This window comes from Trichosurus vulpecula, chromosome 3 (genome assembly GCF_011100635.1).
Source record: "Trichosurus vulpecula isolate mTriVul1 chromosome 3, mTriVul1.pri, whole genome shotgun sequence".
In the NCBI taxonomy this organism is placed as follows: domain Eukaryota; kingdom Metazoa; phylum Chordata; class Mammalia; order Diprotodontia; family Phalangeridae; genus Trichosurus; species Trichosurus vulpecula.
In genome coordinates this window covers 169,164,087-169,190,226 of record NC_050575.1, presented here as the reverse complement: position 1 = coordinate 169,190,226, position 26,140 = coordinate 169,164,087, and the positions used below count along the sequence as shown (strand labels likewise).

General features: G+C 45.0%; 1 protein-coding gene across 1 annotated transcript in view; it reads right to left on the bottom strand.

Annotated features, from left to right (window-relative positions):
* Positions 1-25,284, bottom strand: part of RXRA (retinoid X receptor alpha) — a 289,592-nt gene extending 264,308 nt beyond the window's left edge. The window contains exon 1 of the mRNA XM_036751476.1: positions 25,183-25,284. Coding sequence (XP_036607371.1) covers positions 25,183-25,210 — 28 coding nt within the window. The 5' untranslated portion in view covers positions 25,211-25,284. The remainder of the gene's footprint in view (positions 1-25,182) is intronic.
* Between the last annotated feature and the right edge of the window lie 856 nt (positions 25,285-26,140).

The following is a 26,140-nucleotide window of genomic DNA, read 5'->3' as shown; positions in this document are numbered from 1 at the left end:
ACCATACACCCCACGCCCCTGCACTAGGGGCTACTGGACACATGAGGCAAACACAGAACAATCCCACTCTCAAGCAGCTTAAATCTAATGGGAGAGGGGAGGGGAGGGGAAAGGGAGACAGGCAGTTAACTGGGTTATGGGCAATGCTGTTTTGGAGCCAGCCCATACAGGCTTGCAAGTCAATTGTTAAATTTTCAGTGCCAGTGTTTATACCTTGGAAATTGGCACATAATATGAATCAGGGCTTTATTTATTGTTTTGTTGATTGTCTAGATTTAACAAAATGATGGAGAAAATGTTAATATCACAAGTTAAATTTGAAAGTGTATCCTCCATTTTTTTCCCAGAAAGCTGGTTGTTAAACATTTACAAGAACACCCTAGATAAAGGGGAGAATGAGATAAATGAAAAAGAAGGATCCAGGAAACGTGGTATGAAAAAACTGAGGGGAAGGATACTTTAAGATGAAGGGTACACAAGGATGGGAACAGATGAGAGAAGGCTTCTCGGAGGAGGTGACACCTGAGCTGATCTCTGAAAAAAACCACTACAATTTCAATTACCTTCAATTCATTCCAGGCATAGCTGGAAAAGGGATGACATGTAACAGTCCAGTTTTGAAGATAGAATATTTAGAGCCAGAATGTTGCAGGGGAAACAAACACTGATTTTGCAGTCAGGGGCTTAAGTTCAAATCTAGGCTCTGATACTTTAATAGCTGTGTCACCTTATGCCTCAGTTTCTCCATCTAGTCCTTCTCTAGTAAAATGGGTTTGGAATAAATGTCCAAATTTGAGGAAGGTCCCTTCCAGCTCTAAACCTATGATCCTATGAAAGAAATAGTTTGAGATAAGGAAAGGGAGGACAGAGATAAGACTGTGAAAAGTCTTGAATGCTAGATATCTGAAGCTTATACTTTTATTCCATAAACAATTGGGAGCCACAGAAGACTCCTTGAGGAGATTTCGGAGAGTGGCAATCACAGAGATCTATTAGAAAGATTAATCAGAAAGCCATGTAAAAGATGAACTAAAAAATTAAGAGAAGGGATATGCTGGAAGTAAAAAAAAAAAAAATACCAGTTAGGACTAACAATAATTGAGAGTCTAAACTGGGGGTGGTCCTAATGGAAGTAAAAAGGATGGGAACATGTAACTGAGATAGTCATAAGATCATAGACCTAGAAGGGTCTTCAGAGTCCATCTAGTCCAATCTAATCCATTTTACAGATGAGGAAACGAAGGTCCAAGGAAATTAAATGACTGTTTCAAGACTACACAAGTGTCAAGACTTGAACCCAGATCCTCTAACTCCCTAACCAACATTCTCTCTACTACACCAACGGGGGGGACAGGAATGACAAAGTTTGACAATTTTAATTCCAGGAGAAAAAAAAACAAGTAAAATAAAGTCATGTGTATAATTAATAAGGCTCCAGCAGTCATCACCTCACAGGTCAGAGCTGTGATAAACCTCAAAGATCTAGTTTTTAGGTTTGCAGATGGGGAAACTGAGTCACTGAAAGGGGAAGTTGTGGCAGAGGCTGGTCCAGAGCCCAGGTCTCCCAGCACCTAACCAGGCTGCCTCAATAGGCTCCCTTCCCTATCCCTCTCCCAGTACCTCGGTCCAATTTTCTGGGTTGTTTTTGATAAATGATGGCTTGGGCTAGGGGACCTCAGTCAATGTTCCACTGCTCCTAGATCAAGTGTTCTTAGCCCGGGGTCTATGAACTTTTTTTTAATGTTGTAACAACTGTATTTCAATAGAACTGGCTTCCTTTATAATCCTACATATTTTACTTTATGCATTTAAAAAGATTCTGAGAAGGGCTCCCTAGGTTCATTTACCAAAGGGATATGGGACACACAAAAAGTCAAGAACCGCTGAATCGTAGCAGCCTCTTTCTTCTAACTTTTGGCTACTTAACAGTGGACTATGCAGTTAAATAGCTCCTACTGTAAGTGGGCAAGAGTTAGGGAAGAAGAAATTGGAAAAGAAAGGGAAACTCAATTCAGACCATGGGGGGGGGCAGGGCGGTGCTTAGGAAAGGCTCTGCTTCTAATGCACCCAGGCCCAGGCTAAGAAAGGTACCTAGTCTGTACCTAAGAAAGGTACAGACTGCAAGGGCCAGAGCCTCCCAGAATCAGGAGAGGGATCAAAGTGCTTCTGCTACATGTCCAGGTACAGCAACACACAAGCCACCCCTGGTCTTCTTCGGGGATGAGGGCTCTAAGCTGTTTTCTGGATCTATGTCGGCAGGTCTGGCTCCAGAGACACTTAGGAGGAAGAAAGGGCGAGGCAGTGGAACGGGAGATTACGAACTCTCCCACTGGCTGGACTAGGCAGGGCAAGGGAAGAGCACGCTGGGATCCCCTCTCCATGCTCTGGCAACAGCTAGAAACTCTTCATCAAACTCTTCATCAACATTAGCCACTAACAAAGACAACAGTCTTCAAGTGAACAGAAAAACAATTCTAATTTTATTTATCACACACCCTCTTCGCCACCAGGGTCTACGAAAGAAGAAATCATTCAACAAACAATAATTATATGCCTACTGTATGCTAGGCTATAGGGCCTAATAGGGCCATATGTAGTCTTAGTCTCTCTCTGCCACTCTCTCTCTCCTTTAGTCCATTCCCATGGCTACAGAAAAACTTACAGGGAATGACCTAGTCACCTTAATATGCCCTAATATAATGTACTAATAACTTGTAACTTATGGCCCAACCCCAAGACTTCAGGTTCACATGCATACTCGGTGTAAGCCTGGGAGTTAACCCCAGAAAGGGATTTTTCCCTTCTTTGAGTCACAATCCCCAACCTTGGGTTTCTCCAGGAAAATCTCCCAATACAAATGAGGTATAGGTCACTTCTAAATTTCTCTAAATGTGGGTAACAGGAAACCCAGCTCCCCTACAAGAAGTCAAAGTAATAAACACCAGCCAGGTATACGCCAGGTATACAAGACAGCCTTTACTTTGCAACAAACAGAAAATGAAGCAATCAGGAGTTCTGGGTCATCTTACTAAGGCACCAGCAGGCATATCCACACTCTCCATGGGGAGATGCCCCAATCCAGATGCTTTCTCTCCAGCTGATCCTGTCTGTATCTTGTTTGTCCATAGTTGTAGGCATGCTGTCTTCCCCATTAGCCTGTGAGCTTTTAAGAGCAGGGGTCTCTTTTTGTCTCTCTCTGTATGTCCTACACTTAGCACAATGCCTAATATATAGGTTTATTATAAATATTTATTGACTTGGCCCAGAGGGAATTGACATTCCCAAGGATGGTAACAAAGCCCGGACTTGAGCCTACCTCTTGGGACTTCAAATCCACTGTTCTTTCTATTACAACACACTTTTTCCTTAAAATACAGAATGTCAGAGCTAGATCTTAGCAATCACCTAATATTATAATAATGATAATTATTATAATAACTTTTATATAGCTTTTTAAGGTTATTAGGCCATTTAAACCTGAAGGGCTGGACTAGGTGACCTCCAAGGCCCCTTCCGGCTCTAATCTATAATCCTATAATGGAACATCCGAACTAAAAAAGTCTTTAGAGATAATCTAATCCAACCTTCCTTTACAAAGAAGGAAGCTGAGTTCCTGGGAGGTTTAACAACTCGTCCAAGGACATACATCTTAAGAGTTTCAGGCCCTTTTCCTTCCAATAGTCCTGAGAAGTGGGCACTTGCAAGTATCACACCCATTTTATAGATCAGGGAAGTTAACCCCTTCCTTTGAAAGATGAGACACTGAAGGAAAATGACTGGGATGAGAGGCAGGAGACCATCTCTGAGAGGCTGCCTTTTAACAAATCCTTTCTCTTTGTCCACAAGTAAATCTTTTAAGACTGGGGGATTGGAGAGGTGGTGGTCTAGAGACATTGGCCATCTAAAAGAGATACTAGTGTATCTGTGTGATTATTACTGCCGCTACAGGAAGGACCATGGTTTCTAATGTTATCCATAAAACATCTCCTAGAACCTGGACTAAAGTCATACTGACCATGAGCTCTGCATGGCATATGGGAGAGACACTAGGCAAATCTGTCTCTATACTTTCTCATGCCTCATGCTTATTTCTTACTTTTTGCCTTTGGTTATATCATTGTTTAATAGAGCAAGGAGTACAAGTTCAACCTTTCATTTTAAAGAAGAGCCCAAAGAAGTCATGTGACTTGACCCACAGTCACACAGCCAATAAATGCCAGAGGCAAGACTTGAACACAGGTCTTCCTGGCTATAAGTCAAACACCATCAACTATATCATGCTGACATTCACTGTTTGCTTTCCCAAATGAATTTTTCCTCCTCTCTACCTAAATCCAATTTTCCTTTAATCTTTTGGCAATTAAACAGTAAGTTATGTGGGAAACATGCTTATGTGTAAGCAGTTCTTCTCCCTCCACATTGCTCGGTAAATGAGGATTTCTGTTCTGTATGTCTGTATGCTACTCTGCCAGCATTGGTCTGGGCACAGAATAGGTTGATAACACTGGGCTCAAAATATGATCAGAGATTTTTTTTAATTCAACTCTGGAGTTTGGTTTGGTTTGGGTAGGGGGAGGGACAGGGAAAGGGGGGGTGGTGCTGGTAATTCTAAAATGTATATTGCCTTGCCCCAAGATTCCAAAGATCCATCTAAAAGTGACCTCTAAGCCAGAGATGGTATCAGATGATACTGTCATCTCTCTACAGAGATGCATGCAAAGTGAGTAATCTGTCCACTAGGCATGCACAGATTGTACTGTACGGTCATCTGGTCAACGTCTCTCATCCAACACTAATAGGTCCGATCTGTCCCCCACAAGAGTGAATGGAGCCTGCAACATTAACAGAAGAAACCTCCAGCCAACAAGCCCAGTACTTGGCCTAAACTTGTGGTTTGGGGATTACCCATTCTTTGGGATTTAATCCAATCCTGGTTCCCCTCACTAGGGCAGACTCGACAATCACCTGTTAAGCACTTTAAGCTTGAGCTAGAAACAAAAGCCAGCTCCCAAGGAGTAAATCTAATGGGAGAACTTAAACAAATAACCCTCACAAAGACAGGAAGACAACTGCAAAGCAGAGTTCCAAGCAAAGTGCTATAAGATTTGAGGTTGGAGAGATCACTATCACTTCCCGGGGGAGAGAGAAGACCACCAAAATTTTGTGGAGGAGATGGCACCTGAGTTGGGCCTCTAAAGAAGGGCCTCCAACAGGTGGGGGGGGGGGCGGTAAATCGGGTAAATATTCATTCTATTCATGGTCAACAGTGAAAGCAAAGGCTTTGAAATGGGAGAGGGCAGGATGTAAACAGAAGGATAGAGAGGGATAATGCTACCAGTCCCAGAAGCCTAAACAGGTAGGTTGGAATCAAATCATAGAGGACCTCGAATCCCAGGATCCACAGACAGAACTTAATTCGACAAGTAACGGGGAGCCAAGAAAAGTGTTTGAGTAGCTAGCAGAAGTATGTTGGAAAGATTCCTTGAACAGGGTAGTGGCGGATGGATTGGAGAGAGAACAACAGACTTACAGGTGGGAAAACTGGTTAGAAGTCTCGGATAACTGAAAACGATGATTGTCATAATCAAATTTTCAGTCCTTTTGAATCCATCTATCAGCAGCACCTGGTGAAAAGCCCTTGAATGGAGGTGGGGTGGGGAGGGGAAGGCAGAGGTAAAGAGAACATGGACTCTGGGGCACTTCCCAAACCTTGGCCTGCCGCTCCCCCTTAAAGCGCTAAATAAATAGCCTTCACAAAGCAACAGACTTTGGCCAGCTCGGCTTTCAGGCTGGCTGACCTCTGCCCCAGGCAAATGTTGATACTTAAGTTAAATTGGTCAATTATGCTGACGCTTAAGTCCCCACTACAGTTCAAAATGTCCCAGGTTTCCAAGCCTTCAAGTAATTTCTCAGTGGTTTGACAGAGGAAACCTGTTAAATAAGTAACCTCATTACAAATGGCAAGTGAATTCCCTTCACAGGTCCACTCCTTTGAACTCCGCAGTGTTTATCTGAGGTCTCCATAAATTTACAAACAATGGAACCACTGAATGGCCCGATGCCCAACACCAAAGGGAAGTTAAACGCAGTCAGGGGCAGGATACATTCAGGGAATAACTGGCCGGTGCCTCCAGGGTAGTACCCAATATTTGGGGGGTGTTTCCCAATCCAATTGCACCCTTGACCCTGACCAGTCAGACATACAAGCAAATCTGCTGTTGCTTCACAGGGGAATCTAAGGAAAGGACATTTGTTCAAGGTTGTTTTTGAGTTGTTTTTTCCCCATTAGCCGTGGGCTCCTTGAGAGCAGGAGTTGTCTTTTGCCTCTTTCTCGTACCCTTAGCAGCTTAGCAAAGTGCTTGGCACACAGCAGGCGCTTAATAAATACTGACTGACTGACATGGATGGCTCATTGTAGGCCACCCCCTCCATAAACCTACAGCTTATTAAAAAAAGAGAGAGAGAGAGAGATAATTAAGGCTAATATGTAAAAGGCATTTTGCACACCGCCTCATTTTATCAAAGCATCCCGATATTGGGCTGGCCACGTCAATAGGGCATCTGAGCATTTACTGTTATCACTCAAGGGAGGCAAGACATTACATTACCAGATGAACTAAGTTTAGGGTGAGGCAGTCATAGAAAGTTAACACACACACACAGAGGGAGCAAAATGGTGGTAATAAAAGTTTGTTCATGTCATTTTCCCCCACTCAAAATGCTTCAATGGCTCCCCTATGACGTACTGAATAAAGTCCAAACTCCCTTGGCCTGGCACTCCATGTCCTCCATAATTTGGTTCCTAACTTCTACAGTTAGAGTCTTATCTCTGATTTTCCTACTCCAACCTCCAGCTCCAGCCAAACCGGTCCTCCCTCAACGGGTCTGGAGCCTTCCTCTAGTTCCCACTAGGTGAAATGTCCTCCCCATCTGGGCTCTCTGAATCCAGGAAATCCCACACCTTCTCTGAGAAATCTGACCAACCCATAGAGATCTCTCTCTCTCCTCTGAACTCTGGTTAACCATCTTTACCAGTCACTAGACACAGATTTTATTGTCTTTTAAATCACAGACCCAGTCCATATCCTTAGCCCAAGGCTATCTTTACATATCTATATCTTGTCTACCCCTATCCCATCTTTTAAACTCTTATAAGACAAACATCTCTCCTCATTCTCCCAAGGCTCCCAGAAGGGCTTCAGATTCCCGGAAGAGCTGAGCCTACTGCTGGTCCTCAGAAATGGTGTTAATCTTCCTTACCTACCTCAGGTAAATTACTTGCTCCTTTCCAGGCCTTAATTTCCTGACCTATAAAATGAGTGGGCTGAGACTAGAAGACCTCACAGGTCCCTTCCAGGAAAATATATGCTTCTTGAAGGTAAAGGATTGTTTCTCCATTGATTTTTGTATCCCTAGAGGCTAACCCTAAGGGAGATACAAAATATATTGATACAGGGAACTCTACCCATAACACGGGCCACATCAATGCATATCAGCAACTTCAGTATTAGCATAGCCAGGTGCACTGAGAGGTTTAGAGATTTGCTCAAGGTGAATAAGAGGAAGTACTTGAATCCAAGTCTCCAGGGACAGATATCAAGGGTCAGCTCGGCCTCTATCCACTATCTCCAATCTAGGTGTGGAAGAGAAATCAAGGGAAGTGAATTTGAGCCCTAAATCCTGTAATCCTATGACTCATTGATCCAATGATGATGAAACCCAAGTGCTGGGGAAGAAGGGAGGGGAGTTGGCCCCTCCCTTAAACGGGAACAAGGGAAGAAATATAAACTCATTCATTTTATGCATTCCTTCCTCCCAGCATTTATTAAACACCTACTATACACGGAGCACTACACTAGGGGCACTGGGAGAAATACAAAGACAGTTCAGACAAGGCCCCCCTGCCTCCCCACAGTCTATAGCAGATTGCAGTAAATCCACAGGGATGCATGGCAGTTGCCGGTCCCGCCCCTCCAACCCCCACTTCACTCTTCAAACCACTTTCAAATGGGGTGGGCTGGGAAAGGCCCCAGGCCCCTTCTCATGCACTTCCTGCAGTTGGTTACACAGTCACTCCCCCCACACACACACACACACCAAAACAGAGTCGAGCACCCCAAGAGAGATGAAACTGAAGAAAAGCATCCAAATTGGGAGAAGGAACAGTGTTATGAAAGGTGATCAGGAGGCCTCTGCTCAATGCTGCCAAGAACCTCGAGGCTGTCTTCTTCAGATTTACTTTCTAAATATCAGTCCTTTCTTGATAACTGAGCAGCAACTTCCAGCCTGAGATTGCACGGCCCTGTGGTCAGCCAGTCACGTATTCTGGAGTAGAACGAAGGACTAGAGAACATTCTTATAACACCCAAAATCAAGCAAGAGAGAAATGAGTGGTTTAGAGGGGGATGCAAAAAAAAAAATCTACCAGATCTTTTTCTATGGATCTGAAGGGGGCAGGCCCAACAATGGGTTTGGGGGGTGAGGGGTGGAGAAGGAAATTGGAGACTGCATTTTACATGGCTTTGGAATGCAGACCAACATGAAAGTCAGCCCTGGGCAACCCAGGCAAGCAGAGGGAGGGACAGCTAAAAGAGAAAAGACTTTCAAAGAAGCTACCATAGCCATCCAGCCACTCATAAGCTATAAGAGCAACAAGTTCTGTCTCCCAAAGTCTAGTGGAGAATCCAAAGATATTCCAAAAAACTCTACCTTTCTACTTCTGGGCCTCTTTTTTCTGCCAGATTAGGCACAGACTCCCTTGTTAGTGAGATGGGTTACTTCCAAAACTGCCATATAAAATAGGAAGCGTGAAAAACCCATCACTTCTCTGCAGAGTCTAGACCAGGGGTCTAGACCAGTGAAAGGGCCACATTCGAGGACTAGAGGGCTACATGTGGCCTCAAGGCCGCAGGTTCCCCACCCCTGGTCTAGAAGAAGAGAAGGAACTTTGGTTTCCATTCACTGATTACTAGCCCTCTTCCTAAACTTTAGCCTCTCTCACCCCAGGAACTCCTGCCTAGACAGCCAAGACCAGGTTTACTGGATGCTGGACATTCCACTCTCTCCAGGATGGCTGGAGTCTCAGGATAACATGATTCCAGAGCTGAAAAAGCCCTTGGAAGATCTTCTAGAATCTAGTCCAACCCTCTTCATTTGACAGATGGAAATATGAAGATTACAATAGCATTGACCTGATAGGGCTGTTCTGAAGTTCAGATAAGATGATATATGTAAAAGGGTTTTGTAGACCTTCAAGTTCTATACAAAAATACTAGCTGTTATTATCTGGCCCATAAGCCAAGGCAGCAGAGTGAGTTCTAGATCACAGTCCAAGGTCAATGGTGTTTTACTATCTTTATCTGTGGCTACAGGCTCAAGTGGTTTTGGTTTTAAAGTCATAACCAACTTGGAATACAAATCTCTGCCTTGAGCCTATCTGTCCTATCTAGACCAGCATTTTTTTTATCCACCATAGCTAAAATCCCCTTCAAGGTTACAAAACAGAGTGGAAACCCTTCTCTGGGAACCAGGCTAAGATCAAAATTGACCCGGAGGAAAATTGGCCTTATCTCCAAAATGCAACTTTACTCCCCTCTAAAGGGTCTCTAGGGCAGTAAACCTAGAATGTCAGTCCTAGGGGAAACCTCTGTCGAGTAACCTACAGTTAGTCTCAATTGTGTTAAAGATCATCCAGGCGTCCCAGAAGAGTCAGGGTTCAGGTTAAAAGACCAAGTCTCCAGCAGGTGTGAAGCCTATCTGGGTGTTAATTAGGTAGCAGGTGAACATAACAGAATTTTGTTGAAGAGATAAAGGAGAAAAAGGGGGAAAGTGTTAAAGCAGCTGATAAAAATGGGCCACTAATTAGGATAAGCGAATGTGAGCACTGGATGGGACCCTAGAGATCATCTATGCCAACCCCTTCATTTTACAAATGAAAAAAAACTGAAGCACCCAGAGAAAGAAAATCGATTTTCTCTAAAGTCACATACCTAGTTCCTAAAAGAGCCACAATTTGAACCAAGGACTTTATACTGTCAGACCAATAATACTAATTAAGTCTATGATATGCAATGTACTATGCGGAGTGGAACATAGGAGTTCTCAAAGCACTGGGTCGGGCTCATTGAATTAGAGCTGGAAGCACCCTTAAAAGGCCATCTAGTTGAACCCCTCATTTTAAGGATGAGAAACTCACACTCAGAAGGGTTTCATGATTTACCTATGATCACCCAAGCTAGTGTCAGAGGTGAGATCTGAACCCAAGTCTTACTGACTCCATGCCTAGCAAGCATTCTCTCCACCATGCAATGCCCTTACAGCTGCCCCTAGCCAACCATATGGCCTTAGGCCACTCACTTCACCTAAGGACAAGTTTCCATACTGCAAAATGAGGGGGTTGGGCTGATCCACTCAGATTCCTTAGAGCTCTAAAGGGTCTGGTAAAAAAAAATTTTCTCAATAAGCTCCAAAGGAAAACAGATGGATTTTAAATAGAGTTTTCTCTCACAAAGCTAATAAAACTAGGTGCAGGGCAGGCCTCCAAGAGGTCACATCAGCCCTTCATAAGGAAGAGAGGGAAGAAAGAAGGAATATAGTGGATGAAGATGGAAAAAGCAAAAACCAAGGGGCCACTGAAAAAGCATTTGTTTAGGGTCTTAAGAGGTGTATGTCTCATCCTTGTAGCAGGCCTCAAAGTTCTAGCTCACACTTGACATCTAGATTACTAGAATGTTACCAGAAAAAGAAGCCGTCCAATAAGATGATTAAATAAAAATAATATAACCTTCTCTTATCACGGCTCGTGTCCACATTCCCATCATTTTCCACTATGGAAGCCCACCCCATTTCTCCTTTCCCTGAGCTACAACAGCACATAGGTTTGGCAAATCTTGTCGCCTTATTTTGTTCCTCTATTTTCTATGGGCTACTCTTGTTCCCTTTTAGAATATGAGATCTCCTACTTCACTGTATCTTCACAGGGCACTAAGTAAGCACCAACTGGATACAAAGGCCAAACTGGCAGCTCCTGAGGGCTTCACACTCCCCACTAGGGGCCTCTGGATTGAATTACTTTTCACACAAATCCACACACTTCCAAACTAGGATGGGCACAGGCCTATCTTCCTATCACCAACTGCTAGCTCCCAATCTGGGCATGGGGCAGTTGGCGGAAGAGGGGAGCGGGGAGAACAGGTAGAACTCTCAGATCAGGAAAGAGAAAAAGTCAGAAGAAATAAAACAAGGAAACATAGCTCATCAACTCTGTATTTTACTTTTACTGCAAAGGTGTGTGGGCTAGGAATTGGGGGGCCGGGGGAGGTGCCGGGGAGGATACAAGGAACCACAAAGACAAGGCAACTCAACCAACTAGCATTTCAGGAGACCTAGAAAAACAATTCCCACATCAGTCATATCCATTACACATACACACAATCACACACACAGAATGAATAATACACATTTTAAAACTGTGTATTCTGAGTCTGTCTATACCATACTATAGAGAGATAAGTCTATCTAGTATATGAATACACATACACATATATAAATATATATAGATAGATATACATACATCTATATCCCATTATTTTCATGCATCTGCCTTAGCCAATTTTATTTAGCTACTTTCTGGACCATTTCATGCTCATTCGGCTGCTGAGCTAGACAATTGCTTCGTAACTCTAGGGTGCAATTTTACTGTCTGTGAGTTGAATATCTCACACAGGGCTGGGGTGTGTGCAGAAGCAGCCCCTTTCCTTCTCCCCACCCTCCTCTTCATTCATCCTCTCCCCCCCGCCCCAGCCCCGTCACCAAGCCTTCTATTCTGTACAATTTTTCCCCCAGATTCCTCTTAAGAGGATGTGGAGAGAGCTAGGCCTCTCCCTCTTGCTTACTTACTTACAAGGGGATTGCTTAAGGACCCGGGGCCTGCAGAATGCTCTAGGGTTTTCCAAAATAATAAGAAAGCTACACTTGCCAAGTCAAGAAGGGAGAGTTAAATTTTTGTGACTGCACAGTTTGGGAGGGAGGGGTTCACCACTACTCCAAATTTCACCCCCTTCCTGAGTGTGGCATCATTTCGACGCAGCACCAGGTTACTGAGAACCCCCATCCTAACCACAGCCAGCTTTCCAACTGTACGGTGAATATATTTTCTGAAACAAAAAGCAGAGCCCATGGTCTGAAGGGCAGTCCTTTTACAAATGTTTTTTTCTTGAAATCTGGAACTATTCTAGAAAATCCAGGGTGAATGGTCACCATGTCTAACAAGCTTAATGAGAAACTCAAACTTGGGGGTATGAGGCAAAATGGGCAAAACAGAACAAATAAAATTCACTTTACCTCAGTTTCCACAACTGTTAAATGACAGATACTATAACCACTTCACAGAGCTAATACGAGGATTGAGAGGGTAGGTAAGAAACTTACCACTAGCAGTTTAGAGCGTCAGAGCAAGAAAAAAAGTACATAAAGTACTCTATAAAAATAAGATTCTGTCACTCACTAACCTAGAACAATATCTGAATTATGGAGCATTTATATAAAATAACTCTTTAAGAGAGTGAAATTATTATTTTATTTTAAAGATGGGAAAACTAAGGTTCAGAAAGTTTAATAGGGTCCAGCTGTCACTTCCTTAGCGGGGTGACCTTAGGTCAGTCATTTTCCTGGGTCTCAGTTTCCCCACCTGTAAAAATGAGGGTATGGGATTAAAGGATCTCTAAGATCTCTCCTAGCTCTTTAATTCACTCAGTGTCACACAATTACTAGTGCCAGAGTCCACTAACGGACACCATGTGCCAGGGGACCAGAAAGACCTCAGCGACAGATGATGGTGATGGAGGGGCAGGGCTGTCCTGAGGAACCCTCCTGACCTCCCCCCAAATCCCTTAGAGTTCAGAGAAAACTCTGTCTCATCAGGGGAGTACAAAGCCAGGGGCCTGAAGGGGGGTGGGGCAGGCTAGAGAAAGTGAGTGAACTACACCTAATAAAATGTAAATGTCCCACGGCGGGGGAGGGGCCAGGGAGGCCAGCCACCCGGAAGTCCCGCTGGTCACCCTGCCTGACATCATGGGGCCCCTGGGGCCACAGAGAGCCATCTCCTTTGTGGGGCGGTCTCACCTTGCCAAGGACCTGAGTTTCAGAATCTCCCCTTTCACCCTTTCCATTCAGAGTCCATAAAACCCAATTGATTTATTTAGTTGAGAGCGGTCAAGAAAAAGGCCCAGGAAAAATGTCGCACCCAGATGCAAGCACCATTACCATTTTATGGGCACCTTTTATCTCTGAATCCGCGCCTCCCCCCATTTCCCAGGATGTCACCGGAAAGAGTAAGACCCACTAGCCTACGATCCCAAGGGTCCCAGGTAGTGTTCCAAGTGACCAGCTCCACCCATGCAGAATCAGGAAACTGTTCCTCTGGCAGTAATCTCAACCACCACAAGCCCCACTGATTCCTTGAGGTTTCCTGGCTAAGTCGGTGGTGGGTTCCCATGGAAACATCAGTAACCAAGCAGAATTGGAACCTAAATGTACCAACCAGGCCCTTCCAGTTCCTTCAGGGTTACTGTGGCTCAAAAAAAAAAATAATCATCATAATAAAGTCAAAGAAAGGAAAGAGACTTGGGGGAAGGGGGGGGGGGCGGCGAGGAGGGCAGTCAACCTGTAGCTCCTTGAACAGAGATCCTCATCCTTCCATATACGATTTCCCCCAACTCAACACAAGGGATCATTCCCACTAGGGCAGCTCCTCCACCTATCACCTCTTTCCTGTATCACCCACCCTGCCCCTGACAGGCCCAGAAACGTAAGGAACCCCAAGTTACTTCCTTCATTAACCAACAGCATTCTATTCCCTCCTTAGGGAGCATCCCCACTGTTCTGTCCCTGTCACTTGGCATAGGGGCTCAGCTGAAGGTTTTGCCTAGAGCTGGATTTCCAAGATCAGTCAGCCCTTTCTCCTGACAGGAGAACATTGCCAGCTGGCCTAATTAGACCGCCACATCCACAGACCACCCCTACAAGCCAGGTCTGGTCCAGGTTTCAAGGAAAGAAGGATAAAAATGCCTAGAGGGCAGGCAGGGCCTGGGGGCCTTCTTCCCTTACTTTCCCATGCAATTTATGTTCCCCTCCATGATGTCAAATAACTTAACATTTACATGACACTTTAAAGTACACAAAATCTTTTTTCTTACTACCTAAGTGAGGAAGGTGGTATCAATTATAATTTCCAACTTAAAGATGAGGAAACAGCCTCATTGAGAAGCAAAGAGTCTTGATAATTTCAGTCAGCATTTGAACCCAGCTCTTCTTACTCCATGCTCTTTTTTCTTTTTTAATTCGGTTTTTTATTTTTTCAATTATCACACGTATATTTTTATCCCTTGTATCTAATAAAAAAAAGAGAAAAACAAAACCCTAACGTTGGATAAGCAAAGCCAAGCTAAACAAATTCCCATGTCGTCCATGTCTTTTGCCTATCATACCTTTCTCTCAGGAGCAAATGGATAGCATTCTCTATTGGTCCTCTGATTACTACACTGATCAGAATTCTCAGGTCTTAAAAGATTTTGTACAAACAAAACCAATGCAACCAAGATTAGAAGGAAAGCAAAAGCTGGGAAACAATCTTTAGAGCAAATGTCTTGATAAAGGCCTCATTTCTCAAATATATAGATAACCAAGTCAAATTTATGAGAATACAAGCCATTCCTCAATTGATAAATCGTTGACGGATATGAACAGGCAGTTTTTAGATGAAGAAATCAAAGGCATCTATATGCATAAGTGAATCACTTTTGATTAGAGAAATGCAAATTAAAACAACTCTTAGGTACCACCTCATACCAATCAGATTGGCTAATATAACAAAAAAAAAAGTAAAATGATAAATGTTGGAGAAGATCTGGGAAAATTGGGACAGACTTCTTAGGTCTTTCAAAACTTTAATATTCTCCTGGTTCTGCTCCCCCCACTCTGTTTTCTTTCCAGAGGTTTTTATGAAACCTTCACTTTTATCACTTCTTAGAAGCACAATGGTTATTCCATTAAATCCATATACTTTTAACTTGTTCAGTCACTTCTATTATATACATAACAGTTCTTATCTTCCACAATAAAACTCGGTTTCCACTGTCTCCTCCTCTTTCTCCCTTACCTGTTGTAACAGCATCTTAACGTCTTCCTGCCTCCAGGCTTTCCCCTTCAGATCCATCCTGCACAGGCTGTCAGATTAATCTTATCTACACACAACTCTTGTCTTAATAATAATTCACTTTCCAAAAGTATTTTAAGATTTACAAAGTGCTTTCATCACAATAACCCTCTGAGACAGGTACTAAGAGTAATATTATTCCTCTTCTGCAAAGGACAAAACTGAGGAAAAGGGACCTGACTTACCCAAAGTAACACAAGCAGGGTAAGGGAAGGTAATAAACATTTATATAGTGCCTACTATGTGTCAGAAGTCACACAAGAGGGGTAAGGGAAGGTAATAAACATTTATTAGTGCCTACTATGTGTCAGAGGTCACACAAGCGGGGTAAGGGAAGGTAATGAGCATTTATGTAGGGCCTACTATGTGTCAAGCAATGTGCTAAGCATTTTTTTTTAAATAACTATCTCCTATGATCTTCGAAACAACCCTGGGAAGTAGATGCTACTATTACCCCATTTGAGAGTTGAAGAAACTGCAACAAGAAGAGGTTAAGTGACTTACCCAGGGTCACATAGTGAGAAAGTGTCTTGAATGTGAACTCAGGTCCTCTAACTTCAGCACCATCACTTTATCCACTTTGCCACCTAGGCATAGTCTAGCTATTTTCCCTGCATTACTTTGTTATTCAGGTGTTTCCAGTCATATCTGACCCTTTGTGACCCCATTTGGGGTGGATTGCCATTTCATTCTCTGGCTCATTTTACATTTAAGGAAACTGAGTTAGAGTTAAATGACTTGCCCAAGGTTATACAGCTAGTAAGTGTTTGAGGCCAGATTTAAACTCAGAAAGATGAGTCTTCCTGACTCCAGACCCAGCACTGTATCCACTGCACCAACTAGCCACCCTGCACTACAGCTGCCTAATATAATACCACCCTAAATGTGCACCCCCTTGTTTAGAAAACTTCCACAGCTCCCTATCGTTAACTGAATTCAAGGTCTTCCATTAGTGTGGCTTGAGTCCTTCTCTTCACACACAAGGCACACACTCAGTAAGTGCCAAATAAATACTTATTAACTGACTGAAAAGCCAAATTCTATCTGCTTTTCCTCAAAATAAATCCAATGTTTTCCTGCCTCTCTGCCTATGATCACTGTTCCCTCTACCTGGAATGCCCCTTCCTTCAGCCCTTAGAACCACCAGTCCCCTTAATTAGCCTCTCTTTCTAGTCCAAACACAGACGCTGCCTCCTCCGGAGAGCCTTCCCTGATCACACTCTGGAGGAAGTATATGTTAACTACTTTCTTCACTGACTTTTCAGAGTCTTCACTGCACCAGAGTTGTATACCTGTCTTGTCCCCACACAAGACTCTCAGTTCCCAAAGGGGGAGAGACCAAGGCCTTTCTGGCCTTTCTGCCGTGGTTCCCTCTGACTGCTAGCAAGATACCCTGTCTATGGTAGCTGTGCAATAAATATTTTTTGAATGAATGGACTGGTAGGTATTCATTAAACACTTGCAGGGTGGTAGAAAGTAAAGCGCATCCTGCTGAGAAGACACCTGGAGAGAAGGGTGGCGAGGGAACATCCCTCCAAGGAGAGGAAAGCATCAATAAGGAATCATTTTGAGCTATAATTAAGCTAAATAGGGTTACCAGTCAACTTAATTCAATATGTATTTATTAAGCATCTGTTATGTCAAGTATGGTTGGGATATTTTAAAAGCAGAAGCCCGGATTCCTGCCCTTGAGGAGCATCCAGTCTTGTCCATAAAGGATACAAATGACATTAGCCTCCATTAAAGCACTTTGGTAAAGCCTCACCTCTTGTGGAAGTGACAGGGGGCTCTCCAAGGCTATGCCAAAGGGGCCACCCAAGCTCTATCAGGTCCCACTGGGCTGGAGAGGTTCAGAGTACAGTCCCATCGATGGACTTGTGTTATACAAAGACCAACCTGGCTACATCTGGACAAGTCCATCACCAAGAGGGTTGGTTCCCAGGAAGGAGACAAATAGTTTTTGGCCACAGTCAGATTAGATGTCTACTAAGACATGGAAGGGAATAAAGTAATGGAGTACAAGGCAGTATACTTGCCTTATAAAATGCAAAACTGGGTGGTACAGGCAATAAAAGCTTCCTGGAGGAGGTGTAATTAATCTTAGCCCTAAAGGATGGGTAGGATTTCAATCAGCACCAACAGAAAAACAATCTGAAAATGTAAGACAATGTTGTCATCAGGTGACAAAGTTGGGGGGCCAGGAGCTCGAGGAATCCCTCATCTCCAAGAGGCATGGCTTCACACCAGAAATGACCATTGGCCTGCTGTCTACAATCCAAGGAAGTTACAGATGGACCATATAGAGTTTTAAAAATCCATAACACAATACAATCACTAATCCATTCTGTGTTAACTAAGGTGGGGAGGGGAGGTAAGAAAAGGAACAAGCATTTATTAGGTGCCTGCTATGTGCCAGGCACTGTGCTAAGCATCTTTAAAAAAAATTATATATATATATATATATATATATATATATATATATATATATATATACACACATACACACATATATACACACACACACATATATATATACACACATATATATGTATATATTATCATTTGATCCTCACAATAACCTTGGGAGGTGGTCTTATTATCCACATTTGACAGTAAGAAAACTAAGGCAGAGGTTAAGTGATTCGTCCTGGGTTACACAGCTAGGAAATATCTCAATCTGGATTTAAACTCACATCTTCCTAACTCCAGGTCCAGAGCTCTACTCAATGTACCACCTAACACCCTGTGGAACATTTTTCCTTTTCTGTGCCTCAGTCTCCTCCTCTGCCAAGTAGAGATTACAATCTCCACCAGGCTCCCAAAGGACAACTGTGAAGATCTGAGAGATTCCTTTATACAAAGTACTATAAAATATATATGCTATATAAAAATATAAAGTGCTGTATGTACATAGATATAGCTATAGAGATATAAGCTACTTTTTCTCCAGCATTTTCCTAAAGAACCAGGAAAGGGGTGGGAGCTGGGGGGAGTTACAGATAGCATTCTCTTCAGAAATTAACCCTTATAACTTGTAGAGACCTTGAAAATAGGAAAGCTTGAGGACCCCCCAGCTTTCATTCTTTGTTTATCTTCAACAACATTTCCTGCTAGTTCCAGCTTGTGTCTCCTAAAGGCTGACTTGCCAGGACAGCAGGATTTTCTGTACAAACAGTGAGAGGAGTCCTGGATAAGAGAATTCCATTTCAACTTTCCTGGGTAAGGGTTAGGAGTCCTGATCACAGGTTTCAGCAAGTATGGGGTTGGGAGCCTTACTCAGGGGAGTCCGTCTTATTTCCATATACAAGGTCACCACTAGCCTTAACAAGTTCATGGTTAGACAAGGAACAAAAAAAAACACAGGCAGCATCTCGGCCTTGTCCTCTTTTGGGGCTGGTTCTCACACACACACACACACACACACACACACACACACACACACACCCCACCCCACTCCTGCAGGTCAAAAAGCTGGGTCCCTCGGTATTCAGCAAAACAAATTTCCTAAGTCACAAATAGTGCCCAGGCCCCAGCTTCAGCTGCAAGGCCTGTCTTCAAAGAGTACCATGACTCTGCTATTTTGGGAGGCTTCAGAACTTGCTTTAATTTGGGTCTCTGGAGCTATGACATCATCAAACCCCCTGGTCAGATTTCAGGCTCCCAAAGCTGACCCGGCACCAACTAGCTTTCTCATTATTTAGGCTTTTATTGCTCTGATATTGGGTTGGGGGGAAGGTGGGGAAAGAGAGGGGCCATGTGAACACTTTTCCTTAAATGGTTAACTATAAAACCCCACCACAACCACTCCCCACTCCTACCACACCAGAGCAAATACATTTTTTTCCCAATTCATAAATCCAATCCAGCAAGCATTTCCATTTCTAAGCTCAGCTTTATAACAGCAGTTTCCGGGAGAATGCTGATGAAAAGACATGGTCAACACTCACCTACAAGCATTCCTTATTCTCAAGCCAGTGGCGGTTTAAGACTGCAGCAACTTCGGGGACAATCTTAGAATGTCTCAGCTCCAAGGGTATTTGAGAACATCTTCCAGGGGTGGGGAACCTGTGGCCCTCTAAGTCCTCAAGTGTGGTCCTTTGACCAGAACAAATCTCCTTAATAAAAGAATTTGTTCTGCAAAACTCAGACTCAGTCAAAAGGCTGCACCCAAAGACCTAGAAGGCCACACGTGGCCTTGAGGCCACAGGTTCCCCAACCCTGGGCCAATCTGCTTATCCCCCACGTGCCAAAATCCTTCTCTTCCTTCAAGGCTCAACTCAGGTGCCATCTCTTCCAGGAAGCCTTCTCTGATGCACCTTCCCCCTAACACCCCACAGTATTCTCCTCTTCTTTAAATTTTCCTAGACTACTAGCCTCCTTCCCATGTCTCTCTACCAGTAGCACACTCACCCACCCCTAGACTTGTAGCATCTGAAAGGCAGATGCTGTGCCATTTTTCTAAAAAATCTTTGTATTCCTGAACACAGGGCCTTCCATACAGAAGGTGCTTAATAACTGCTGAGTTGATTTGGATTACAGAAGGAGAAACTGAGGCCCAGAGGAAGTGGTTAGCTGATTCACAAATCAAATCAGGAGTTCAACTTCTCTGAGTGCCTCTCTTCAGGGTGGGGAAAGAAGGGTGAGAAGTTGAAGGGTGGGGCTTCCCCACAGCCTCTGGCCCCGGACCAATAACTGGTCACAACCCCAGCCCTCAGACACTCACCCCGAAGGGATTAGCCTTTGTTGACAAAAGGGTTTAGGGAAGTAGCAGTTTAAACGTACCTTCCACCCCACTAGGAATTCAGAGCTAGGCCCCGGCTTAGAAAGAATGAAACAGTAGTCTAAGTCTCTTGTTCTCCTCCAGGGGTCTGCTCATAAGGAACCTGTTCTGAGCGGGCAGACCCCCACCTCCCACTCCACTGGAGAACCCCGGCCACAGCCAGAATCCCGAGTCAGGGTTAAGAGCAGTGCCAAAGGTCAAAATGAAGTTGTATTAGTAATGGGAAGGATGAGCCCAGTAAGTGATCTCCACACAGCTCCAGAAGGCTCCCCACTTCCCTTCCTAAATGCTGTACAATGACTTTTCTTCTAAGAGCTTCAAAATTCCCCAAGCCTTCTCTTTCATTTGCTTCTTCTCTGGGTCTCAAGGGGACCCCTCAAGCAAAGAAAGCAGCTCCCTGGAAGAACTCCCCCCCCCAACCTATTAGCACGGCTTGCCCAGAGGGAAGCCTTGAGTCCTGGGCACAAACACCCCCAAACACTCCTGACTGCCCCTCATGGCCTGAGGCATATAGTTAGGCATAGTTGTATGACGTCAGAGTTAGAAATGTGGAGAATTAACAGAACATAAGGTCCAGGGGCTTCTTCCAAACTGGGATAAGAGATACCTGTCACAGGGGTACAGGGAATATTTAGTAAATTGAGCCATATAACTAACTATATTATCAAATAAAAATTTTAAAAGCTACTATCCTATTAAAATTAAGTCTCTTTATTTCTTATGTACTTGTGTATGGCAAACTCTAGAACTTCCTTTCTTACTGACTAGGAGGAGGTAAGGTTTAAATGACCTAAAAAGTTTGGAACCTCTGATCTTATCCAATGCCTTCATTTTACAGAAGAAACTGAGACCAGTAGAGGAGGTGTGACTTGCCCAAGGTCACATGGCTTATCGACCATAGAGTCAGGCAGAGAACTCAGGATTAAATTTAACAACATTTCCCTAAGGTTCTCTCTTTAAGACCAGAACTGTGAAAGTAATTCATAATGAAGTTGTATTACCTCAGACAAGTCACCTCTTTGTTTCTCGGTTTCCTCATCTGTAAAATGAAGAAGTGGACCTGATGGACCCCCTGAAGGCCTTTCCAGCTCTTGGTCTATGATACTATGATCCTTTGGAGAGCAAAGTAGAAAAAAACATAGATCTCTACTACTAAATTGCTATGTGATCTGGGATTCTATCACTGGGCCTCAGTTTCCTTATCTGCAAAAAGTGATGGGGTTGGATTAGGGGTTCCCTTCCAGCTCTGACATTCTTTGATCCTTCAACGAGATTCCAGTGACAAACCCTCTTGGAGAGGCTGACCTTGAACCGGCAGCTCACTGTAAGACAGCTTGTCCTGGCCTGAGTTTCCCCTCCACAGATCTCTTTCAGCAAGGAAACAATTCAGTTGTCAAGTTCTAATCTTCCTCCCGCCTTCTCCGAAACAAAAACACCTGTCCTAGCCCAACACAGCAAGCGATAATAAAGCTATCTCGTGGAGGCTGGAGGTGTGGAAGAGGCAGGGCAGACAGGGAAGGAGAGGGGCTGAAGGGAGAAGGGAAGACAGCCCAGAGGAGAGCAAAACCAAATAAACAAAGGCCTGGAGACCATTGAGAACCAAGGAGAGAGGCAGTGCATTCTTTTCACAGATGCAATCTTTCTGAGAGAATCCTACTGCTGTGTATATATACAAGGCTATAATGGTGAAAAAATAAGGTCTAGCCAGAGTCCATTCCTCCCAGAGAAGCCAGGGATGCTCAGCACTTCTTTCTATCACTAGCCTCTCGAACAACCACCCATTGGGCCCAAGAAAGACAGTTAACTTCAACGAGGGACACCTGGATGGGGGAGAGCTGTTCTAACAGAGAAGAAACCGGCCCAGTCTCTAGTCTTTTGAGAGAAAGGGACAGACATCATGTAAACTTAAACCCAGGGATCCTACTCTCCAGGAGTGAGAGAAACAATATTGCATGTATATGAACATGGAAGAGGGAGCAGATTGCGTTCTGCAGCTCTGGAGAACACAACTGGGTGTGATGTGGGGAAGTGACTGGGAGGCCAATTTCAGTTCATTTTAAAGAACATTGTAACAAACAGAGCCTTCAGAAAACTGACCAGGTTTCCCTGTAAGGTAATGACCTCTCTCCCTTGGTGCTTATATGCAAGCAAAGACTGGATGACCCCCCTGCTAGGTCCTGAGAAGTATTCCTGTACTGGATAACAAAGGAGGTGACCTAGGCGACCCGAAAGGCCCTTCTAGTTCTAAGATTCTATGGTACTATTTAGGGAGGAATCAATGTACACTTTCTATATCTCATAGTTACACACAGTCTCCTTACCAAGGATTTGGGGAAACGTCACATCACTCCCCAGGTCTTGCCGACTCTTCTTTTTTTTTTTTTAATGGGAAAAACTTAAGCCACAAGTACAAATCCAGCTCTTCTCTCCAAAGAAAGCCCTAAGCTAAGGCGTGCAAAGCTCTCCCCATGGCTGGCTCACCACTTTAAAAGCAGCAAAGAGCTGCTGGTAGGCCCATTCCTAATTTTACCCCACCTCACCTCTCCTAGTCACCTGTGCCTTAAATGTCAATAATTTCCAGTAGTCCAGAGATGGTTGTTTATACCACCTCCCCAATAAGTCGCTTCTCTCCTACACCCCCCCCCCAACAACGTAAAACATTCCACTGTGGGGGAGACAGGAGGGCACTTCATGTTATTATTGTTTCATCGATAAACTGCCCCCATTTTTTTCACCAGGGGGAGAAAATCCAGGATCTTCATTATCAATCAACTGTTTTAATTAACTTTTAATTAATTTCAGGCAGAAATTTTTTTCCTGTCAGCCTGGCTACGGTTATCTCCCCTCAATATTTTCTCAGCCATTCATTTATAAATCCTTACTCCCCCCCACCCCAATCCGGACCCCACCTACACACACACAGACAGACACAGACAGACAAACAGACAGACAGACAGACACACACACACACACACACACTCTCCAGACCAACATTCAGTGAAGAAATGCAGTGCTTGTTAACCCAGACTTAAGAGAGTGTCAGGATCTTGGGGAAGAAACCTCCAGAGAAGAGTATTAGGTGGGCTTAGTTCACTGCCCCCTCCTTCCAGTTTGGTCATAAAAACCTGTTCACATACACTACCACCCATAGTCAGTTCCAATCAGTTTTATATCAGATCAATAACCAGGCAACACAGCTCTCCCTGGATTTCTTGCTCCTGTGGTTTGCCACATAGACTAGTCCAAATTGTCCCACCCGCTCAGTAGGTATATACGAGATCCTATTCGTGTATTACCCCATCACCCTTCCCTATTTCTTGGGGGAAGGTTTGTTTTTAATTTCACCCTCACTGAAGTTTTGCTTTTATATTTCCATTCATTAAAACCACAACAGACAAGGTTGTTTTCTGGTTTGTTCTATTGTTGTTGTTTTTTTCCTTGAAAGGGTTGGGGAGAGCGGAGGGAGGGTCTGATGCAATGAACTGAAGCCGGGAGTGTGGAGAACTCGCGTCAATGAGTCGCTGGTTCCTAGGTACCCGCCAACGGGAGCAGCCTCCCCAGCAAGCAGGCAGACAAGAAGGCAGGCTAAGAGGCGAGAGAGGTGGATTGTGGTTTAGGCAGAAGCTCTGGCTCTGAATTTCCTGGCTTTTGTTGATATAAGTTAGTCCTCCATGTTATTTTAGCAGTCCTGTGCCACTAACTGTCGAGGAGCCGGGAGGCTCAGGCACACTTCGACCTAACCCCTGGGAGAGGAGGAAGCTTTCCACGCCTGGCTCCCAATCTCAACCCTGGGAGCAGCTTGGGCTCCAGGCACGGCAGGGCAAGTCAGCCTTTCCCCAGGCCTGGCCGGGGTGGGTTTCTCCGGGAATCCCTCACCTTTGGAAAGCAATACTTGATCGTAAATGTATCCATGCATCACCTTTAACCCAGGCAGGCCCATTCATCTCTGCCACACTGCTCACTACAAAAGACTGCCGTTCGAGAGGAGGGAAACGCAGAGAAAGAGAGAAGGCAGATTTTTTCTGGGGAGGAGGGGTAAGGTTAAAGTCAAACCAAATTTAGCATTTGATGAGGGGGGAGGAATCACAACCAAGCCCTTTAAACCTGCAACCTCTAAGTTCCATCTCCCCACTACCAGCCCTAACCCCAAACTAGCATGAAATTAACCTCAAGGGAAAGCAGACACTTTTACCCGGCCCAGCCCACCTTTCTTCCAGGCCCCGGGGAAAGAGGCAGAGCAAAGAGTGGGGAGCTGGCACCCACCAACCTTGACGACTCTCCGTTCTCTTTTTACAACTCAAAAGAGCTCCTTTATAACACCATAAACCTTTGCTCCAAGTCAAGGCCAGCCTTAACGCCAAAGTTTGGCTGTGTGTTAAGGGTAGGGGGACCCCAGGACGCCGGAGCCCGTGGAATTTGCGCACTGGGGCTCCCCAGGAGGTTCTCAACTCCAATTACTTTTCTCTTCCCCCTCCGCATGCACCCCTAATTTCCCCACTAAGGTCGGGAGGCTGCCTGCCTGGGGAATTCGTCTACGATTGGGGGAGGGGGCTGTCTGTGTTTAGCAAACCCCCGTAACTCGCACCGCTTCTCCGGGGTCACTGTCTGCATACCACCGGTCGAGGCTGCCACGAACCCGTGGCCCCCTCGCCAAAAAAAACACACAAGAATCCCCGGGGCCCGCGGACTCGGGGCACCCCGGACTGCCGGTCCCACACACGCGCCCCAGAACGGCACAAGCGCCCACTCCGGTCCGTTTGCACAGCCTGGGGAAACAGCGGAGACGTGGAGACTAGCTCCTTCCCCACCCCGAGCCGCCGCCGCCACCTCCACCGCCACCTCCACCGCGGTGCAGTCAAGCCACGCACGCCGGTGCCCCCGCGTGGGGCGCCCCGCGCCCCCCGATCGCCCGGCTACCTCCAGTCCCCCTTCCCCCAGCTCCAGCCCGGCCGATCCCCCTTAGCCATTCGGAAGTCAGGGCACTCTTCTCGCGTCTCCCCCGCGTTCCCTCCCCAGTTTGCGCTGTAGTTAGTCTCCCCCAAGGTTTCTTTCTCCCGCTCCATTCCCCACTGCCCCCCCTTCAAAAGAAAAAAAAACCCCAAACCCCCCACCCCCACCTCTCGTCTCGCTCCCAGCCCGGCAATTCCCCTACGTTTTCAAAAATGCAGCAAGAACCCGAGCAACTCACCCAGCGGCAGGAAATGTTTGGTGTCCATATCTGGTGGCTAACTCATGCCAGAGGTCGGTGGAGAAAACAGAAATCAACAAAGCGAAAATAAAAGAGGAGAGGGGTGGGGGGGGGGGGAGCCTCGCAGCGGGGGCTCCTGGCTCTTTATTCTTTTTTAAAAAAAATTTAAAACAGTGATAGTAATAGTAAAGACAAGGAAGATAGAAAATCCAGTGACGGTGTGTTAAGGCCAAGGCAGGGGGAGTTGTTGCAAAAGTCACCCAACAATGTAAACTACTTGTGTCTCTGTGTGTGTCTCTACTCCCAACTACTGGAGCTGCAGTGCAAAGGGGAACCCAAGGAGGGGGACTATGACGGCCGGCGCCGAGGAGCAGCGCCCAGCCCAGAGCCCTGAGCGCTTGAATGAAGACGCCCTGCCCAGGTTCCGCGGCTGGCGGCCGGCGCTCCGCTACAGCAAGGGGGGTTGTGATTGTTTGGGGTTTGACTTAACCCCCGCCCTGCCCCGCTCCTTAGAGGGCCAGATTAGAGCTGTTAGCCAGGGCAGATTTCTAACTCACGTGGAAACTGACAAGTTTACCCCTGAGTCTGAGAAGGGCATAATGGTACTACTGCTCTGGGGTGTTCTATAGATCAATTCCCCTCCCACCAAAAAAAGAAAAAGAAAAGAAAAGACAAGAAAAAGAAGGCGGGGGGGGGGGGGCGGAGGGAGAAGGCTTCTCTGTCCTTCTACTCCAGCAAGTCCCTTTGCCACTTTTGGTCTCAGTTTCTTCATCTGTAAAAATGAGTACTAGAGGGTCTCTAAGGTCCTTTACAATTGTAAATATTATTCTGAGTCCCTCCTGTCCTTCCCCCCCTCCAAGAGCGGTGGGGCGGGGGGGGGAGCTGTAAAATTTCAATCATATTTTGTTTTCTTTTTCCTTCAAAGGTCCTTGCCAAATACTAGTTGACAATATGATGG